Source organism: Ictalurus furcatus, chromosome 5, assembly GCF_023375685.1.
Source record: "Ictalurus furcatus strain D&B chromosome 5, Billie_1.0, whole genome shotgun sequence".
NCBI lineage: Eukaryota > Metazoa > Chordata > Actinopteri > Siluriformes > Ictaluridae > Ictalurus > Ictalurus furcatus.
This window is the reverse complement of record NC_071259.1, coordinates 25,527,673-25,546,942: the sequence shown is the minus strand read 5'-3', so window position 1 is coordinate 25,546,942 and position 19,270 is coordinate 25,527,673. Positions and strand designations below refer to the sequence as shown.

At 38.4% G+C, this 19,270-nt stretch overlaps 1 protein-coding gene across 2 annotated transcripts in view; it reads right to left on the bottom strand.

The window, feature by feature from the left end:
* The window catches only part of nphp4 (nephronophthisis 4), a 208,992-nt gene that overhangs the window by 26,823 nt on the left and 162,899 nt on the right, over nt 1-19,270 (bottom strand). The window contains exons 17-21 of one of the 2 annotated variants that reach the window (XM_053625420.1): nt 14,595-14,775; nt 8,580-8,714; nt 7,609-7,826; nt 6,006-6,232; nt 394-583 (exon numbers count right to left, since the gene is read on the bottom strand). In XM_053625420.1, coding sequence (XP_053481395.1) covers nt 394-583; nt 6,006-6,232; nt 7,609-7,826; nt 8,580-8,714; nt 14,595-14,775 — 951 coding nt within the window. The remainder of the gene's footprint in view (nt 1-393; nt 584-6,005; nt 6,233-7,608; nt 7,827-8,579; nt 8,715-14,594; nt 14,776-19,270) is intronic. The other variant, XM_053625421.1, reaches the window with a different exon arrangement.

The following is a 19,270-nucleotide window of genomic DNA, read 5'->3' as shown; positions in this document are numbered from 1 at the left end:
TGGAACGACAGAGGAAATAAGTATTGATCACGCTAACTGGAATTTATTTAATACTTAGCGGAGAAGCCTTTGTTTGTTCAATACTTATTTCCCCCACTGTAATTTGTCCACTGAGTGTCTGGATGATACTACAAAATGGCTGCACCCCAAATAGTGCACTACTTGGTAAATAGGGAATAAATTCAGACACTGCAACAGAATCAACATTTGTAGCCCAAAATCACGACCGAAAGAATTTCAGTACAATATCTGCAGAATAAACAGTGCCTTGTATTGGATAAAAAATAAGGATCAGGGCATTTGGGTGAAAGTTCCAAGAAAACTGTCCATGCTTCATGTTCATCTTACAGAAAGACTGCCTGAGAAAAAGAGTGTACCTGACAAGACGTTTACCTGACAAAGCATGACATGCCCAGAGACAAAGCTCTGGTACTTCAGAGGGATGTGGACGTTCTCTCTTGGCCGCAAGTACACCTGAGGTGTTGAGCTGTCCTCCTTCATGTGAAACATCTCCACCTCCAAAGGAGTGCACATCTTTGTCAAGTCTTTAAAATACCTCCATTCCTCAGCGTTCACTATAACACTACAGACAGAAATTGAGAAGTGAAGAACAGCTTCGGGCTTTTCTTTCTCTTTCCAACATTTTATGCTGCTGGTTAAATAAGCAGTGTGGATTTGGTTTACTGTTAGACAAAGATGAAAAAAGTCTCGATTTCTAAAGGTATTGCCTGTTACAAAAAAAAAAAAAAAAAGATAACATGGGCTGAGAATAAAATATTATTTCCACACTAGAAATTTCATCCACAAATATATGAAGGAAAAGGTTGCTTGAGACATCAAAGGCTGAACCTCGGGCCATGTGAAAGTGAATATTCGTAAAAGATGATCAAAAGAATTCCAGGGTTTCAAAACTCCATCTTGCACACAAAGGACAGAGACTTGAAATTGAGTCTCATCATGTTTTATCATATTCTGTTCCATAATACCCAGCACTAAAGGCGGCATGTCTTTCTGAGACTCGCACACACTACCGAGGAGGGGAAAAGTTGAAAGCGACAATAAGACATTTCATGGTTTAGAAATAGGAAAAGAGCTGTAGGCAGACAGCTCTCAGAGATAAACATGTTCAGCTCTTCTATCCAAAATTCGGCATCCAAACAGGTGGTAAATAAGATCTGTAGAAACTGTAGAAAAGACAGACACAGAGTAATTCCAGAGAACTAATATAATTTATCTGACTATTTTATGATGGTTTGACATTTTCACAGTATGATAACCCGGTCAAAAAATATCAGTGTTCAAGTCACTTTCACATAAGCATTTAATTAAATATATTTAATTGGGATGATTCTTGAACAATTGTTATCGATACTTGATAGAACCACCTTTGCCTACAATTACAGCTGCAATCCAGCTTAAATATATCTTTTTATATAAATTATGTCAGATTTGCACAGCTGGATCCTGATATTTTTGCCCATTCTTCTTGGGAAAATGATCAAATAAAAGGAGGCTACCACTACCATGCTTCACTGTGGATGTGGATGGTGAACACTGTTGGGTTTCTGCCAAAAGTATTGCATTGTTCTGCGAGCAAAAGGTTACGTTTTGGTCTAATGAAACCCAAGAACCTTTTAAAACATTTTTTGTTGTGTTTTCCACACAGGATTTAACAGGGCTTTTTTTCAATAATGGCTTTCTTCTCACATTTTTTTATTTTTTATTTATTTATTTTTTTTATCATTTACACAACCTTTTCACATTCTGTTGTTATTTTATGTAGTTGGAGATTGTCAAAAAAAACTACATTGCAAGGTATCTTTGTACATCCCTAGGAATAAAATTTTCAAACACAGATGCCTGGTTTGTTTTGCAGGTGGATTTAAAATGGCCAGTGTTGGCCATGTTGCTACTTTGCTAATGTGATTATCATGGGAAGCCATGCAAGCCATTGGAAACAATCCAGGTCATTAACAGCCACAATTAAATCACCATCAAATCATCAAAACAACTGCTGATTGACCAAAAATTAGGCTTGGGTTAGTTCATACCAAGTTATAAACATATAAAAATGTTTTTTTTTTCTTGAACAACAACATTAAAAGATTTTTTTTTTAATCAACAGTAATGTGAAGCGCCATGTTACATATAAGACCTTTGACCAAAAACAAAGATTCATTCCCTTACCAGCCTCTTTTTTCCCCCTCTTTTTAATAACACAAATATTTTTGCCTAATTCTGGAAACTCCTTCCATACACATCTTCATACAAAAAATTTCAACATCTCGATGATTATATTTTTATTTTTTTTTAAATAACAACATTTTAATCTGTTCATTATAAGTTATGCTTTTAATGTCTAGCATTCCTAAGCACTAGCATGTGTAATCTTTCTTTGAGTGCATATGTTTGTGTGTATATGTGTATTTATTGGTGAAACTTTGTACTCCGTTGGCTTTTTAGCAGCTATATGCTTGGATTTGATCCTTTATGCGCTTTATGGTTTCTCTGTAATAAGCTACATTTTTTTTTGTCATATTAACTTCAAGAGAAAGTGAGGGAGCAACTGTTCATAGCCGCTACAACTTAACTGATAGCAGGAACTAATTTATTTTGCGGATGTTCCACAACATTAAATGTAACTATAAACAGATAAAAAGAATGATGCCGTTCTTTAATAAATAAATATTGCAATCATTGTAAATCAAGAGGAATAAGACACTTCCTAAGCACTAGCGTGTGTAATCTTTCTTTGAGTGCATATGTTTGTGTGTAAAAGTGTGTTTAGTGGTGAAAACTAGTACTCTGTTCTCGGCTTTTTAGCAGCTATATGCTTGGATTTGATCCTGCCTCATTTGTAAATCGCTTTGATTAAAAGCCTCTGTCAGATGAAGAAACTGGAAATGTGTATATATTTGCAGTAAATGCCAGAGGAGTGCATACATTCCCCTCCGAAACTATTGGAACAGCAAGGCCAATTCATTTGTGTTTGCTGTAAACTGAAGACATTTGGGTTTGAGATCAAAAGATGGATATGCGATAGAGCTTTTATGTCTTGTTAGATGTGTTAAACAACATAAAACATAGAACCTTTTGTATCAATTAATAGTAGAGCAAAAGTATAGGAACAGATAAGTCTCGATGTAAATTGAAATAAATAATACTTTGCTGATGAGTGGTTTGCATCTTGTGGTAGGATCTCTATATGTCTGTTCTCAAAGTTTTCTTCAAATGATTGATTGTGATACCTTCAACCCTGCCCTGTGGAGGTTGTTGATGATGCCACTGACTGTTGTTTTGGGGTTTTTATTCACAGCAATCACAATGTTTCTATCATCAGCTGCTGATGCTTTCCTTGGCCGACGCATCCGGTGTCTGTTGCTCAGTACACCAGCGGTTTCTTTCTTTTACAGAACATTCCAAATGATTATATTGGCTATGCCCAATGTCTGTGCGATGCTTCTGATTGATTTTCTGTCTTTTCTCAGCTTCACAATGGCTTGCTTTTCTCCCATAGACAGCACTCTGATCTTCATGTTGGCTTGTCCTTTTGTAACAACAATTTCAGTCTTCACAGGTGAAACTGAAGGCTAAAACCAGTAGAAGTTCAGAGCTATTTAATGTTTAAACAATCAATCTAACAGAACACACCTGGGTAACAAGAAACACCTGTCAGTCCCATGTTCCAATATTTTTTGCTCACCTACAAATTGGGTGGTCTTATACAAAATGCGCTATGTTCTATGATGTTTCACACATCTACATATAAATACCAGGAAATAAAAGCAGAAATTCAAAACTCTCTTCTCATGTTCATCTTTTGATCTCAAACTGAACTGTCTTCAGTCTACATCGAAAAATATGAATTGGCCTTGTCGTTCCAATAATTTCAGAGGGGACTGAATATGATAGCACAGTGACGTACGTGCCACATATAGAACTGTTTGATAACCAGCATCAAAGTCTAAACACAACACAGTGTCTGCTCAACCCAGAAGGACATGACTGATTCACAGGTTGTGCAGATTCAAAGAAAGGATTTCAGTCATATTACAGGTATTGCAGCAACATGGCAGAGTGTGCTCCTCACACCCCATAGTGATGTCAGTGTAGATATGTTACCCTAACTACTGCTTCTACGTCACTACACTCAGAAACCAGACACACGCTTTTTTTTTTCTAATTTTGCATGTCTGGAAAACTAAGCACTCTAATGCTATCAACAGATTACATGATCTTTGTTGTAATCATTTACACAACAATTTGCAGAAATGATGAAGGCTTTTGTTCTTTACTGCTAATTTCTCTCTTGTTTTGAACTGATTGCTTTGATTCCAATTCATTTGCAGCCTCAGTTTCCTGGCCTTTGAGGTTTTATGCTGCATTCCTGATATCCAAAATGTAACAGTGCCCATGTTTTGCATGGGGGGGGCATCAGATTGGTCTGAAGGTACTGATTAATTTTCTATAACAACAGCAGCTTTGACAATAGTAGCAGATGCAGTTCAAATCACAGGTTTATATTAATGCACTCATTCGAATATTTTAGTGTTTACATGGACTTGTATGGCTGATGCAAACAGACTTGGATTGTTGCATGGTTTCCTGCAATTATAGCATTAGCACATTAGTAGCAAAATGGCACATGGTGACCATTTTAAATCTTCATTTAAAACGAACAATAAGAGTGTTCTAATGTGTCTTCATAACTCATTCACAGGGTACAATTCCCTGTGCAGGATCCGCCACATAATCTATGGCTAATAATAACATAAAATTAAATAATAAAAAAGTCTAAGGCTGGAGAACTTTGCACTTTATGGTTTCTCGGTAATAAGCTATTTTTTTTTTTTTTTGTCTTATTAACTTCAAGAGAAAGTGAGGGAGCATCTGTTTATAGCCGCTACAACTTAACTGATAGCAGGAACTAATTTATTTTGCGGATGTTCCACAACATTAAATGTAACTATAAACAGATAAAAAGAATGATGCCGTTCTTTAATAAATAAGCATTGTAATCACTGTAAATCAAGAGGAATAAGACACTTCAGGCTGTGTTATAATTGGAAAAGAATTTCCAAGAACTTCAGGGTGGTAACAGTATAGTAACTCCACTTCGCACTGATGTAACACACTACCCCAACATTGACTGTTTTCCTATAACAGCATGCTCTGTCATGTTTTATCCCTTACTAATCAAACATTTCTTTTGTGCCAAAACTTCACATTGACATTTACACATTCAGTGCATTAGCAATCAGTTTTAATGCACAAACACTTTTATGGAAAAAATGAACAAAAAGTGTAATCATTCAAATATTGTGGGGGTGGGTCTTAACTCCATTCAGGTTAAATGAGCATACTAGCAGCATTAGTGTTTGACTTTAAAATTATATATATATATATATATATATATATATATATATATATATTTTATGCCTAACTACAAACCACTGCTATCCACATTCTCAATTATCATCCCAGCTTCAACATACAGGGTGTTCCTCCACTCAAAGCCAAATTACACTCTATGGCTTGGGGTATAAACAACAACTTAATGTCGACTGCGTAGGTTTGGACATCATTGCTAGGCTTCGGTTCAGACTCCAAGCCAAGGATGCCATATTATATTGCACCAAAATGTGATCTTGAGCATTCTTAATTAAAGGCCTGGAGACTGATGACTCCTCTGGCTCTCCTCTTTGCAAAATGTTTTCTCCTTCCTTATGTTTATTATAGTCATTTAGCAGGATTCAGAACAAGGCTTAGGGAAGTTATGACATAATAGGCTCTATTTTCATGTAGGCGGATAGGTAATTTGCTGGTAGCACACTGGAAAATTGCTAAATTGTTTTGGCGTAAGCCCATTTCTCTTTTATACAACCAGGTTATCCTTGATTGATCCTAGAACCCTGGAATTGCACTGTATACGTTAAAATAAACACATCGTGAACACATTAGTGGCTTAACCATTCAGAAAAGAGTGGGTATGTAAAAAGTCCCACCTAAGCTCAGGGTCTTCACACTCGATGGTAACAGTCTGAGGAATGTTGAAAGGGTTCCTAAGCACAAATTCAAAGAACTCAGCGGTACCGAGCATTGCATAGATTGTGTGCGTGGTGGTGATGGCTTGGCTCAGCATGTTAATAATGCCTTCCACTTTGCAGCGCTCTCGATAGGCCTCTATCAAACGCAGGTCTTGAGAGTGCTGTGTCCGATCCTCCTTTCTCCTCTAGAATAGAAGCAGATAAATGAAGAAGAAACAATGTCATTGAAGAGATTAGAGCACACAAAAAATAAAGAAATAAAAATTACAAAACCCTGACTATTTAAACAACTTGTTCAGCAACAAAAGATAAAAAAAAAAGTGCTTAACTATAAAGAAATGATCAATCAATCATCTAAAACACCTTCTTTTATCATTCTTAAAAAGTAGTAAAGAGGATATGTGCAGAGCAGAGTGGATTTTAGGACAGTGCGTAGTGAAGTGGAGATGAAGAGGGAGGCAACGATCCAGAGTGCTTTATCTCATATATCATTCACAGATGTAAGTGCCAAGCTCAGTTACTGCTGAAGAGCAAGTGATGCTCTGGAATATGATGTGAATGCAATAAAAACAGCCTTGTGAGCAGATTAAAAAGATAGTATTTTCATTTTTACAATACACTGGGAGTACCAGCAGTCCAAAAGTTTGCGTCCACTAGCAAGATCTTTTTAAATAATATTTTTCAAAAACCATTAAAACATTTACAACAGGTTGGTGTTATGCAGGCCAATGCAAAGTGGAGTTACCTCGGAGTGGAGCATTTTCCTATAACAGCATGTCCCAAAGTGTTTTATTCCTCTCATACCACAGACTAACATTTTTTATTTATTAATGAAAAAAGTCATACTTTTCATCTTTTTATAATTTCAATATCTGTGGAACATCTGCAAGATAAGCTCCTGTTTGAACATAATCATTTATGTTATAGCAACTATTAATCCCTTTAGCAGACTTTCTTTTTCTCTCTCTCTCTCTTTAAGTTAATAAGACAAAAAAATGCAGCTTGTCATGTTCCACAGAAACTGGAAAGCACAAAGTCTTTGTTCTGAAGTCTCTCCGATTGCAGAAACCCTACTGTTATGAAGAACTAACACTGGAGACTCCTTCCCTATATGTTAAAGAAACATTTCCTTCCAGAAAGCTTTGCAGTATCAATGATTATACATTTTTCTGTGTTAAATAACAACACATTTTTATTATTATTATTATCCGATGATGTGGAGTATCGTCTATACAAGTCCCTATGAACAAACTGTTACTATAGAACCTATAACAGTAATGATTAACAATATTTAGAACGAGCGCATTTAATTTAAACCTATATTTTGCTGGAACTACTGTCAGAGCTGCTGTTATAGAAAACACCTTCTGACCAATCAGATTCGAGAACTTGTTTTTAGTCATTACGATAAACCTTGCAAGAATCTGAAATGCATCAAGAAATGCTTGGTTTGATAAAGCTTGCCTGAATCATCCATGATAACTGATGAACACACAAATAGTTTTCAGTAGTAGGGTGAGGCTTTTGGCCATTAATGTTCACTGAGTGTTCTTTCTCTTACCATATAGCTGGCTTTCTCATGTGTGTTGGATGTGGCGTTTTCTTCATATTGACGGACAGCTGCCATCCTGTCACTCTTCCTCTGACGCACTTCCTCTGTCTCACCTCGACTCTGCAGCCAGGCATCATCCACTCCTCTCATCCGACTCTGCAGAAGACTAGCTAACTCGCCATCAATATCTGGCAGACGCTGGGCCCGCCTCGCATTCCGTGCTACAACTCACACACACACACACACACACACACACACACACTCATATTCAGTCTATAGAGACTGAGTGTATTGCATATACTATACAACATACTTGTGCCTGTGTTCCAGTACTTACTATTCAACAATGGTCTTTTGACTGAGAGGTGAAACCATTTAGAAGAGCCAAACTTTTAGTAAAGCCTAAAGAGCCAGAGGCAGTGTAAAGACTGTGGTGTAATTTTTTAGTGACAGAGCTTGATCTGCCTTCTATAAAATAAATATGCCAGACTTGTTACAAAAGGAAGTCTGCTTTCTTCATGTTCTCTCTTTAAATCAGAATCTTCACTATAGGTTCTCTGCAAAATCAGTATCATAACTAAAGATTCTTTCGTCAGATTATGTTATCAAATCATAATTAAAGGCTCTTGCCTGTAAAATAATTACCTTAAGTACATTTTTCTCTGTTCAGTATATTCAGGTATATCCAGTTAAGGTTCTCTGTACAAAACCAGAATGTTCCCTAAGGTGTTCTCTTCAAAATTAGAATGTTCAGTAATTATTCTCTTTTCAGAATCAGTATCTTTACATCATCACATGAGGGCTAGTTACAAGCAGTTATAACCAACTGAATGCTTAAAATCAGTCATTAGTATAAGTGTTGTGTATTTCTTAAAGCCTTTAATATCCTTTAATATTATGCTTGCTATTGAGTGCATTTGTGAACTGTAGTATAATTCTTTATTACTACAACTCACAAACAAATGGGAGAAATCCAGTACCGTTGAGGTTGAGGACAGTGTTTGCGGACAGACTGCCTCCTTGAAAGCCTGTGGGAGTCTGGCTGGGCTGAATGACATGAGAGCGAGATGGAGGGAGAAGAACAGACGAGTTCGGGTTTTTCTGCACCACACCACCTGTTAAACACAAGAGCCAGGCCTGATTCAATTTGGTTTTGACCCTATTCCTTCTCATTTCATTTTGTCAGGTCAATTTGAGATATCCTCATGAAGAATTTCATTTGAATGGATGGCTTGAGACAAATAAACAACTAAAATGTCATAACTAGTTTAGATCTTGTAGGTTATTTAATACCATTCTCAACAAAATGGCTACAAGACTCAAGAACATGGGTGAAGCAATTTTTTGTTCCAATACCTGTGTTTTTTTTTTTGTTTTTGTTTTTTTGTTGTTGTTGTTGTTATTGCACTGATCAGAGCTTCAGAGACTATTCAGTGGTCAAAATGAAATAAGATGCGATGCCATTAATGATGAAGCGAGCATGTAAAGGACAGGAGTTACCTGACGTGATTTTCAGATGAACAAAAGAAAAGCGTCTGCCACATGTGTTTCAAACCTTTTCACAATTCCGGTCCTGTTTTCTCTCTGTCAGCTCGGAGCAAATTCTAAATGACCACATTAGCTGCATTAATACCCTATTCTCATGGGTACACGAATATAAACAGCTCCAAATGTCCCATTGGCTTTACGCTTGATTACGGCTATTCAAGGGCTGTAATTGGAGCGTATAAGGAGAACAAGGTCAGATCTCAGAGAAAGGTGTGTTGGCATGCTGCTTTTGATTGAGTAGCCTTTATTAAAAAAAAAAATACCAGCAGCGTGTACATGCTTTCTACAAAGTCCCGAGGCTTTGGCCTGTCAACGCAGCGCAGATCTGGCAGGGAGCACCAGCTCTTTTTCTAACCTAAGGGATGATGGAGAGCCAAGCATGCTGAAACATTGCTCACAATCAGTTTGACCCTGAAGCCTGTTTCTTTCACAAGGATTTTCAGAGAAATGTCTTGCCGTAACATACAACAAGCCACACAGAATTGCCTCGTGTCCTTGTGAAACATCTAACAACAGGCATCTATCATCTACATGTGTGCAGAGAGCTTTCACTTTCATTCCCTCCGTTCAGAAAGGGGTTATAAGCATTTAATACTGAAATATGTCTCCCATGTTCTATAGGAAATACAGCTGCTACACATAACTACTTGAGACTGAGATTCTAAATTATTCTCCAAAATTCAATTTCAATATCATTAATAGGAAAAAAAAACCCCAATTACTAGGAGCTTCACGATTGTCCTTCAGTTTTTCCATTCAAAAACATTTTCAAGTTTCACATCAAGTCATGGAAAATAAAAAAGCAAATCCATCTGTGACAACCACCGTAATACTAGAACATATAAATCTTACAGACTTACAATATTTTCTTATACCATAGTGCTGATTGGTCAGAAGGTATTGAGTAATTAAGTGCATAAGTCATAAGCATAAGTTAAGAAACATAAGTTCTGGTAGGAAATACCATGTGGAAAGAACTTTTCTTGTCTTGATTTGTGCCTAAAGAAGAAAGAATTTTAGGTCATTAGCCTTAACAACAATATAGCATCTTTTAGGATACAGACAACTGACATCTGATTGCAGTGAAGATGTAACTTGGCTAGAAGGCTATTATTCATGCATCTAGCAAATACAAAGCAATACAAATAATTCTTAGCATTAGGACTGAACCCCTGGTATGAACTTTTGTTTACTGTATCACACACTTGCATTATTTGTAACAAAACATTGTACCCCAATGACACCGATTTACAAAAGAGGGTCCTAAACACAGACAACTTCTTTCCTTGTTGCCGTGGCAGGACCTTTATCTTTATCAGTACCTTTAATAAGTATCTTTCATCTGGAAATGTGGATAGAGTATACCTTTAAAACAATTTAAGATACATAATTGGACCATAATTTTCTAAAGAGAAAAAATTAAAAGGTACACCATATTCACATTTCTAAGAAATAAAGGTACAGAAAGGTGTATGCCTGGTGATACCACCTCAGAGAATTTATGCTTTAGCATTCTAAATGGAAACAAGGAAAGTTATCTAAACCTGAACCCAACCCCAAAGTAGTTTTCTAAAAACCAAATATGCTGATGTTTACATTTTTACTACATTATCAAAAGTGCAGAGAATATCCAGGTTCCATTAGAAGCAACATGCTTTATCTTGCAAATAAAACTGCATTGCTTTTTTTTGTAAAGACATCTTCTCGCATCTTCCTCACTTCAAATGCATGCTATTGTACTCTAATTTTCCCCATCGAAACAGAACTAGGGCACGTTGAAGGAAAAATTAGTGCACAAAGACAATTTTATACATCAAGCTTTCCTTCAAGCTCAATCTCACTCTATTGCTATTTCTCCGTCAACTCTCTCAGCTTAGAGTCTGCCATGCTTATCAAGCTTTTGCAGCCGAGTGGTGGAGGAGCCAGAGGCGGGCAGAAGAACGAAATCCTAATCTTCATTCGCTCCATCTGCCTCCGTTCATCTTCTCAAAGCTGGAAAGAACAGTCTGCCGAATGCAGGTGAAACAGCCGGTTGCTACAGCGATGGCTCATTAAACTGCTCAACTCTCGAAATCCATCCACGATGCATTTTGTTTACTCCATTATACTTTAATTAATTCATCCTAAGGATTTGAAGTTGTTTTAATTATCAGCTTGTCTGTTTGCTTTGAGCTGAAATTAATGAAAGAAGATTCGATTAGGCTTTTCTACGTTTCGTTTTCATAAACGCCAGTATGTGGTTTTAGCATGGAGACAGAACCTGAAGTTATTGCCAAAGAGAATGGTCCATTAGCCATCTGATCCAAAGTAAAAGCAATAAAAAGGTATATTTGTGTGGCCATCTGGAAAACCCATTGGCTGTCAGTGTAGCTGAAATCTAACAGCCAAAAAACAGACAAAAAATAAACAAACACATTTTGGCAAAAATGTATTTCTCTGCCTAATATACTTTGACGCACGTACTGTAGGCAACTATTAATATTGCACCAGAAATTTGTGGGAATTTTTTATTTTTATTTCTTTATTTTTTTTAAATCTTGCCTTGGCAATATTCCTGCAAAGATATTGTGTAAGGTGCCAGTTTAACAAACATGCTGTTAAAAACAGTCTGTCTAAAGATGTCTAAAACCTTGCTATGTATTGGCTCATACAGTCACTGTCACGATTTGATCAAGTTGTTGGAGAGTTAGGTGCCACAGCGAAATTGAAATGAACCTAATTAACTTGCTTTGCAATCAGATACCATCTATCTAAAGTAAAATCTTTAAATGTGATGTCCCTTTTGTGGGTGACTTGAAAACTTGACTTGTGGTGCAAAAAAAAGAAGAAACGTGCAAAAGAGAAACATATTTCAGTTCAGGAAACCTGTACTACACAACAATATCTACTAGAAAACGTCACAATTTTATTTCATATGAAGGGTTTTCCCATTTGCCAAAGAGCATCACCCAGCAGAAGAGCCTCATATCATTTCACCCAATCAAAACCTAACTCAAAATAATCAGGACTCTGATTTATGCATTAATACATGGCAATCAGATAGAGGCCCACAAATATGCGAACAACTGACCTACTGCTTTCTTTTACTTGTCATTCTTTATTATTTGTCCGGTAATTACCTTAGCTTTAACCTCACGGAGTCTGGGACGTGCCTGATAAAAATCGCTTTCACTCTTTGAGCTGATAAATTCCAAATCGAGTTCTCAAACAGACTAATGACCATTTCTCATTAAGAAACAAATACTGCAGACAAAAGCACTAATCCTGGATAAAGAGGCCTGAGCTCTTTATTCAAGAGTCTTGGATGAATTAATTGATTGTGGCTGGAAAGAGCTGTGACTTGCCTTTAGTGAGCTATAAAAATAAATGCTGTGGAGCATACCTACAAAAAGAGCTACACTGATAAATGTCACCCTGTGATTCTAGTGATAATTTGAGTCTTTTATACTAAGACATCCTGCACATGCACCTTTTCTATAAATTAGTGACAGCAAACATAACTTATCCATACTAATTAGCAGAAATATTCTAATGCATATCTATATGGCTTTATGGAGCTTGCCTAGGGTTAAGTATACTTTGCCTGAATTGATTGTATGATTTAGTAATCAGCTATCGGTCTCTATAATCACAGCAATAAAAACTGAAACTGCTCAATGTATTGTGAGAGACATGAGACTTTCAAAAATAAACTAATAAACTCATCTCAGTTTATATACAATCAAAAATCCATTAAGACTCAATAAACTTCATTGTCACAGTTTACAAATTCACCAGATAAAAGAGGATGTCATGACAACATAGGCAATTCCTAGTCTCGCAATAATCACAGCTCACAACTAGTTGATACCCAGACAGCACCAATGGCACCAGAGGTGTACATCAGAACTGACATCCCAAGGGACCCAACAAAAGAAGTCACGGATAGGGAAGCTTGTAGAGTAAAGAACAGCCAGGTTCATTAGCATGATTGCACACTTGATGTGACACTTTACTCTTGTGGTGGTGCATAATGCATTTACTACATTCAGACATTCATCTTCAGTAACTGTTTTATCCTGATCAGGGTCATTGTGGTTTGAATTAATAGTTTGGTTTATTTTGGAACCAACAAAGGGGACAGAAACAATGACTGCGGAAGGGGGCAAAATTGGTCTAGAGAATTTGTAGGAGCGGGTGATATTGGCCAAAAGTGTATGTAGGAGTAAGGAGATGGTTGAAAGTCTGTAGAAGTTCTATGTCTGGTTGTTAGTACACCAGTGGTTTCTTTCTTTTTCAGGACATTCCAAATTGTATTGGCTATGCCCAATGCTTGTGTAATGGCTCTGATCATTTTCCCTATTTTCTCAGCTACAAAATGCTTTTCTCCCATAGACAGCTTTCAGGTCTTCATGTTGCTTTATCCATTTAAACAACAAATGCAGTCTTCATAGTCAAAATCCAGGGCTCAAACCAAGAGTAGATATCCAAAGCTATTAATTGTTTAAACAATCAATCTAACTGCGCACACCTGGGCAACAAGAAACACCCATCAGTCACATGCTCCAGTATTTTTGAACACTTGAAAAACGGGTGGGTTCAAACAAAACGTGCCATGTTCTAAGTTGTTTAACACATCTAGATGTAAATATCAGGAAATGAAAACTGAAATTCTGATCTATCTAATTCTGATCTCGTATTCAGTTATGTCAGAGCCATATCTCTCTGCAGTTCGTGCCTGGTTTCCCCCCTGAAGCTAAGCCAGGTTGAGCCTGGCCAGTACCTGGATAGGAGACCTCCTGGAGAAAACTAAGGTTGCTGCTGGAAGTGGTATTAGTGAGGTCAGCGGGGGCGGGGCGCTCACCATGTGGTCTATGTGGGGCCTAATGCCCCAGTATAGTGACAAGGACACTACACTGTAAAAACAGCACTGTCTTTTGGATGAGACGTTAAAACGAGGTCCTGACGCTCTGTGGTCATTAAAAATCCCAGGACACTTATGGTAAAAGAGTAGCGGTATACCCAGGTGTCCTGGTGAAATTCCCCCATTGGCCCCCTAATAATCCCCATCCCTTAACTGGCTATATCACTCTCTCCTCTCCACTAATATCTGGTGTATGGTGGGCGTTCTGGCGCACTATGGCTGCCATCACATCATCCAGGTGGATGCTACACACAAGTGGTGGTTGAAGAGATTCCCCACCCCCCCATACTATGTAAAGCGCTTTGAGTGTCTAGAAAAGCACTATATAAATGTAACTGTATTTATATTTTGATCTCAAACCCAAATGTCAGTCTATAGCAAAAACAAAAATATTGACCTTGGCATTCCAATACTTTCGGGACTGTACATGTACCTATATCAGCTGAAAAAAAATGTCACCATTGTACTGTTATGAAAATAAAAGAATATAGAGTAATAGCATAAAGCACATATGGAAAGACCAAACCGAAAGCACATAGCTTACCGATGTTGCCGAGTCGGATATGCAGCCTGCCTTTGACAATGGTATAGACACTCATGGCAGGGATGGCCCTCTGCCCACCTGCATGCTCTCTTGCCAGACTGGCATCCTGCAGATACTCAGTGCTAATGACCTCCAGCTCATGAATCACCTGTACAGCGGCTCGACCCTGACGCAACAGATGCTGCACACACACAGAACACACAGAACAAGTCAGCATATTTTCAGATTTTTCTTCCCCTCACTGGTTTAACTAATGCATTCAACTACTTTTTAATTTAATTTTTATCTTTTATAATTTACTCCTTCACTGATTCTATCTAATGCATGCACACAAATGTTTGTTTTGCATCTTTTTTTTTAAACGACATTTTACAGCTTATCGGACACTTCACTAGTTTTTATATTACCTTTGTGTTTTGCGTTTGTAATATTTTATGTAGCACTAAAATTTAATAAAGATGATTATTACTGATAAAGGCACAACTCACAACCAGGGACTATATTCATTAAGCATCTCAGGGAAGTATGGCTGAATAGCAGACCAGCCATCTGGAAAAAAAACTCCCAGTGGGCAGAGAGGTCTGTACGCTGGCCATGCATGGCCACAGAGCGAGAGAGAGAGAGAGAGAGAGAGAGAGAGAGAGAGAGAGAGAGAGAGAGAGAGAATGAGTGACAGAAAACACTGTCTGGCTTCTTATCCACAGCCTAATTAAGACAGTCTAGACCTGTGAAGCACTGGAATAATCAATAAGTGTGGATAGTGTGACTGTATAGAATTAAGCACACTTCAGCATTGTACCTTTACAGTATACTGACAGATGCTAAATGAAGTGTCATTTGAAGGCATTAACATAATTATGGTTGGGAGTTGGTTCATTACTTGTTAAATGCAAAAGACAATTTTGCTGATTTACAGTGCTTTTACAATTGCAGTGTTTAGTCAGTTTGAATCCAATCCAATCCAATCCAATCCAATCCTGGTGCCCCCCACCCCCAAGGAAATGCTATCGGTGTTCGATTCGGGTGAGAAAGCGATTTGACCATAAATTGACCTGACTGTGAGAATGTATTTTTTGTAGATGTGAGCTGCAAACCTGAGCTGTGATGCGCAAACTGAGCCAAAGGACAGAGCTGTACAGTAGTATTGCAGAAACCCGATGTCCTCTGGATATTTGGATTGACAAACAATAAGAGGAAAAAAAAGCTGGAAGTGATTTACAAAATGTACTGTAGCTACACTATACGGCCAAAAGTTTGTGAAGACCTGACAATCACATCCATATGTGAGCCCTCTCCAAATATTTGCCACAAAGTTGGATGCTAAGAATTGTCTAAAATGTCGTTATATGCTGTAACATTAACATTTTCCTTCAGCGGCAACTAAGAGGCCCAAACCCGTTCCATCATGACAATGCCCCAGCGCACAAAGTGAGGTCCATGAAGACATATGGACAAGAGAAAGGGCAGATTCTATACAGTGTGGCATATTGTGCATATTAGACTTGCTCTGAATAAAATAAAATCACCCAAAAGCTCTCCTCATACAAGAGGGAGAAGAAGGTTTTTAAAATTCTCTAATTTTCCCTCGCTGCCAGATTTTTTTCTCCTTGTGGGCAAATACGCAGTAAAGTGTCTTGTGATTTCTCACAGGGTTACTAAATTATCCTTTCAGCCAAGTAAAGCTCACCTGAAGATACCGTAAAGTCAAATGCTAATTGAGCAGATTATCATGCTAATTCTTGCCCAATTGTACCAATAACTCAAACGATCGCGCAGCAGGGATGGGCAAATTGGTAGCCTAGGGAGAACATGTAAAGACATTAACCAGAGCAAGAGAAGCCCTGTGAGGCAGCAATGCTACCTGCTGCACTACCATGCCACGCTGAGACATTACCAGGAGAGTATAAAGACTGAAGGTGCATAAAGTCACATCCTCCCAGGTCTTTATTAATGCACATAATTACCTCATCATACTTTTGCATTAAATTACTTTAGTCACCTTTTAGTCTAGTTAATTGGACTTCTGGGTAGGAACAGCATTGGACTGGGTTGCACATTGAAGCTTTGAGTTGCCCAGTGAGCTAGTCAATGATTTCCCCACCCCTGGGATTTTAAGTGCTTAATCATGCTTAATCAACATACACTTCAGAATTCGCCCACTTTATGTTCTCATATCCTGATTTTCACTGCTGGACATTTCTTAATTCAGGTGCTTCCTGACATGCCTTCAGACTACATTTCTGGGCAAAAAAAGAAACTAAAATGGGCCAATCCAAAAATGGCAAAAATATTAAGCTTTTAATGGTCTTAACAACAAATCATTGGTCAGGAAATTAGCAAGAATTAAGCAAATAGATAAAGTAACCTAGTTTGGAATAGCTTTTCCCTTTGATTTTGTGAAGTGTTTAAGCTTTGTGGGTAAACCTGCGGAGAGCTTTTTATTTTATTTTATTTTTACTTTATTTGAATTTCACACACCCAGACATGTGTTAGTTTAAATTTTACATCAAACATTTTAACCATTATCATGATTTTACCGTTTCATACAGAAAGAGTATAGAAGTGAATTTCCCTGTTTCTAGCTTTTCCCCCAAACAGTTCACTGCAGTCAAAGTAAATGTCGGCACAGGTCTCAGGAGTGCATTTGTTTAATTCTTGCCAATTTGTTGTTAAGACCACTTGGCCTATTTTTGTTGCCCAGGAGTGTAGATCACTGAACATTTGACAATAATGTCCGAAGAAATGTTTGATAGAATTGGATCCAGGTTCTACATGCACTGCTTTTTTGCAATTGAGAAGATCCTCTTGCACACACTGTTCAGTTCTGGGTACTAAATGAGAACATGTAGAGCTTGGTTGGCGTGCTTACAATGTTTATATTCACATTACATGTAATTTTAAGTAATTAAAACAATCAGAATTTTTTTTTCCCCTAAAGAATCAGAATATGTTTTTTGAAGGATTCTTCCAACAGTCTTTGTGGCTAACCTAGCTGTTGACTAGACACTTGACACACACCAGACAAACAAACCAAGACAAGTGCAATTGCAACAAGCATGTAGTCCACAGCTGGGTGACAAATGCCACAATCTGATGACAAGAGGCTAAAGGCTTATCAGAAGTCTGATCTGCCCCTGTGTGTTTCCTGAAAAGGTCACCATTTCTGTTCGGTGCTGTCATTTTGATGACGTTGATACAGAGGTCCCTGCATGTGTTTTACTTTTGTTGTGGTATTCAGCATCTGCTGTTTAACATGTGCCTACTGAACAGGATGCCAGCACTGGGCACGCAGCCAAGCAGAGTAGTCATGGACTAAAAGTCTGGGAGTGTTACCTAAGAGAGCTGTTTAAATCCATTATCCAGAGCACTCAAATCCATATCTCATTAATTCTGCAGCAGTTTGCTGTCCCTGCTCACCTCGACAAAGGTCAGGTATAAAACATTCATAGCATTGAGGGACTGGGAAGAAGGGGGTGTTCTGGACAGTTTAACACCCAGTTGCAGTCAGATCAGGATGGGAATGGATGGTAGTCTCTCTTAGACACTAGGTTAGCCTAGTGTTAGACTCAGCTTTTGGTGATGTGCCATGAGACACAATTGGAGACAACAAGTCTTGGGTAAATTTTGGTGACTGGAGTGGCATCTAAAACCATGCTCACATTACATGGCAAAAAAATACTGATACACCAGTGATTTAACTTTGTAAAAGAACACATTTAACACCACATGTATAACAGTCTAATAACTGTTTACTATTAGACTTAAGGACGTTCCCTTCAGCGCTAAGCTCTGTGGAGTCGCTCTGTGAACTGTATGGGGCTATTAGCGAACTGCAGAACACAAACCCAAATGGACTGTTCATCATCGCCAGAGATTTCAACTATGTGGATCTCAAATCAGTGCTCCCTAAATTCCAGGGGCGAACACACTGGATCTTTCTTGTCTACACAAACATCCCTGCCCCCACCTAGGCTACTCAGACCACATCTCTGTTATGCTAATCCCAGCATACAGACCACTCGTCAGATGCTCCAAAATGGTTTTGAAGCAGGTGAAAACCTGGCCAGCAAGAGCCATCTCTGCTCTTCAGGACTGTTTTGAGCACACTGACTGGCACATGTTCAGGGAGGCTGCAACCAACAGCAACTCCACCATCTTGGAGGAATACACGGCATCAGTGACCAGCTACATCAGCAAGCGCATTGATGACATCACTGTCTCCAAGACCATCACCACACGCTCCCACCAGAAGCCGTGGATGACTGCAGAGGTGCGTGCACTGCTGAGGACCAAAGACTCTGCCTTCAGGGCAGGTGACAAGGCAGTCCTAAGAAAAGCAAGGGCCAAACGGTCTTGGGCCATCAGAGAAGCAAAGTGCATGCACGCCCAGAAAATCCACAGTCACTTCACTGATAGCGGCGACAAACAGTGCACGTGGAATGGCATTCAGGCCATCAGCAACTACAGGACAACATCACCCACCTGTGACAGTGATACCTTCCTTCCAGATGCGCCGAACAACTTCTGCGCTCGGTTTTAGGCGCAAAATGATGTGACTGCAAGGAAGACTACCCATCCTCCCAACGACCAGGTGTTGTGTCTAACCACAGCTGATGTGAGGAAAACTCTATGTAGAGTCAACCCACAGAAAGCTGCTGGACCAGACAACATTCCTG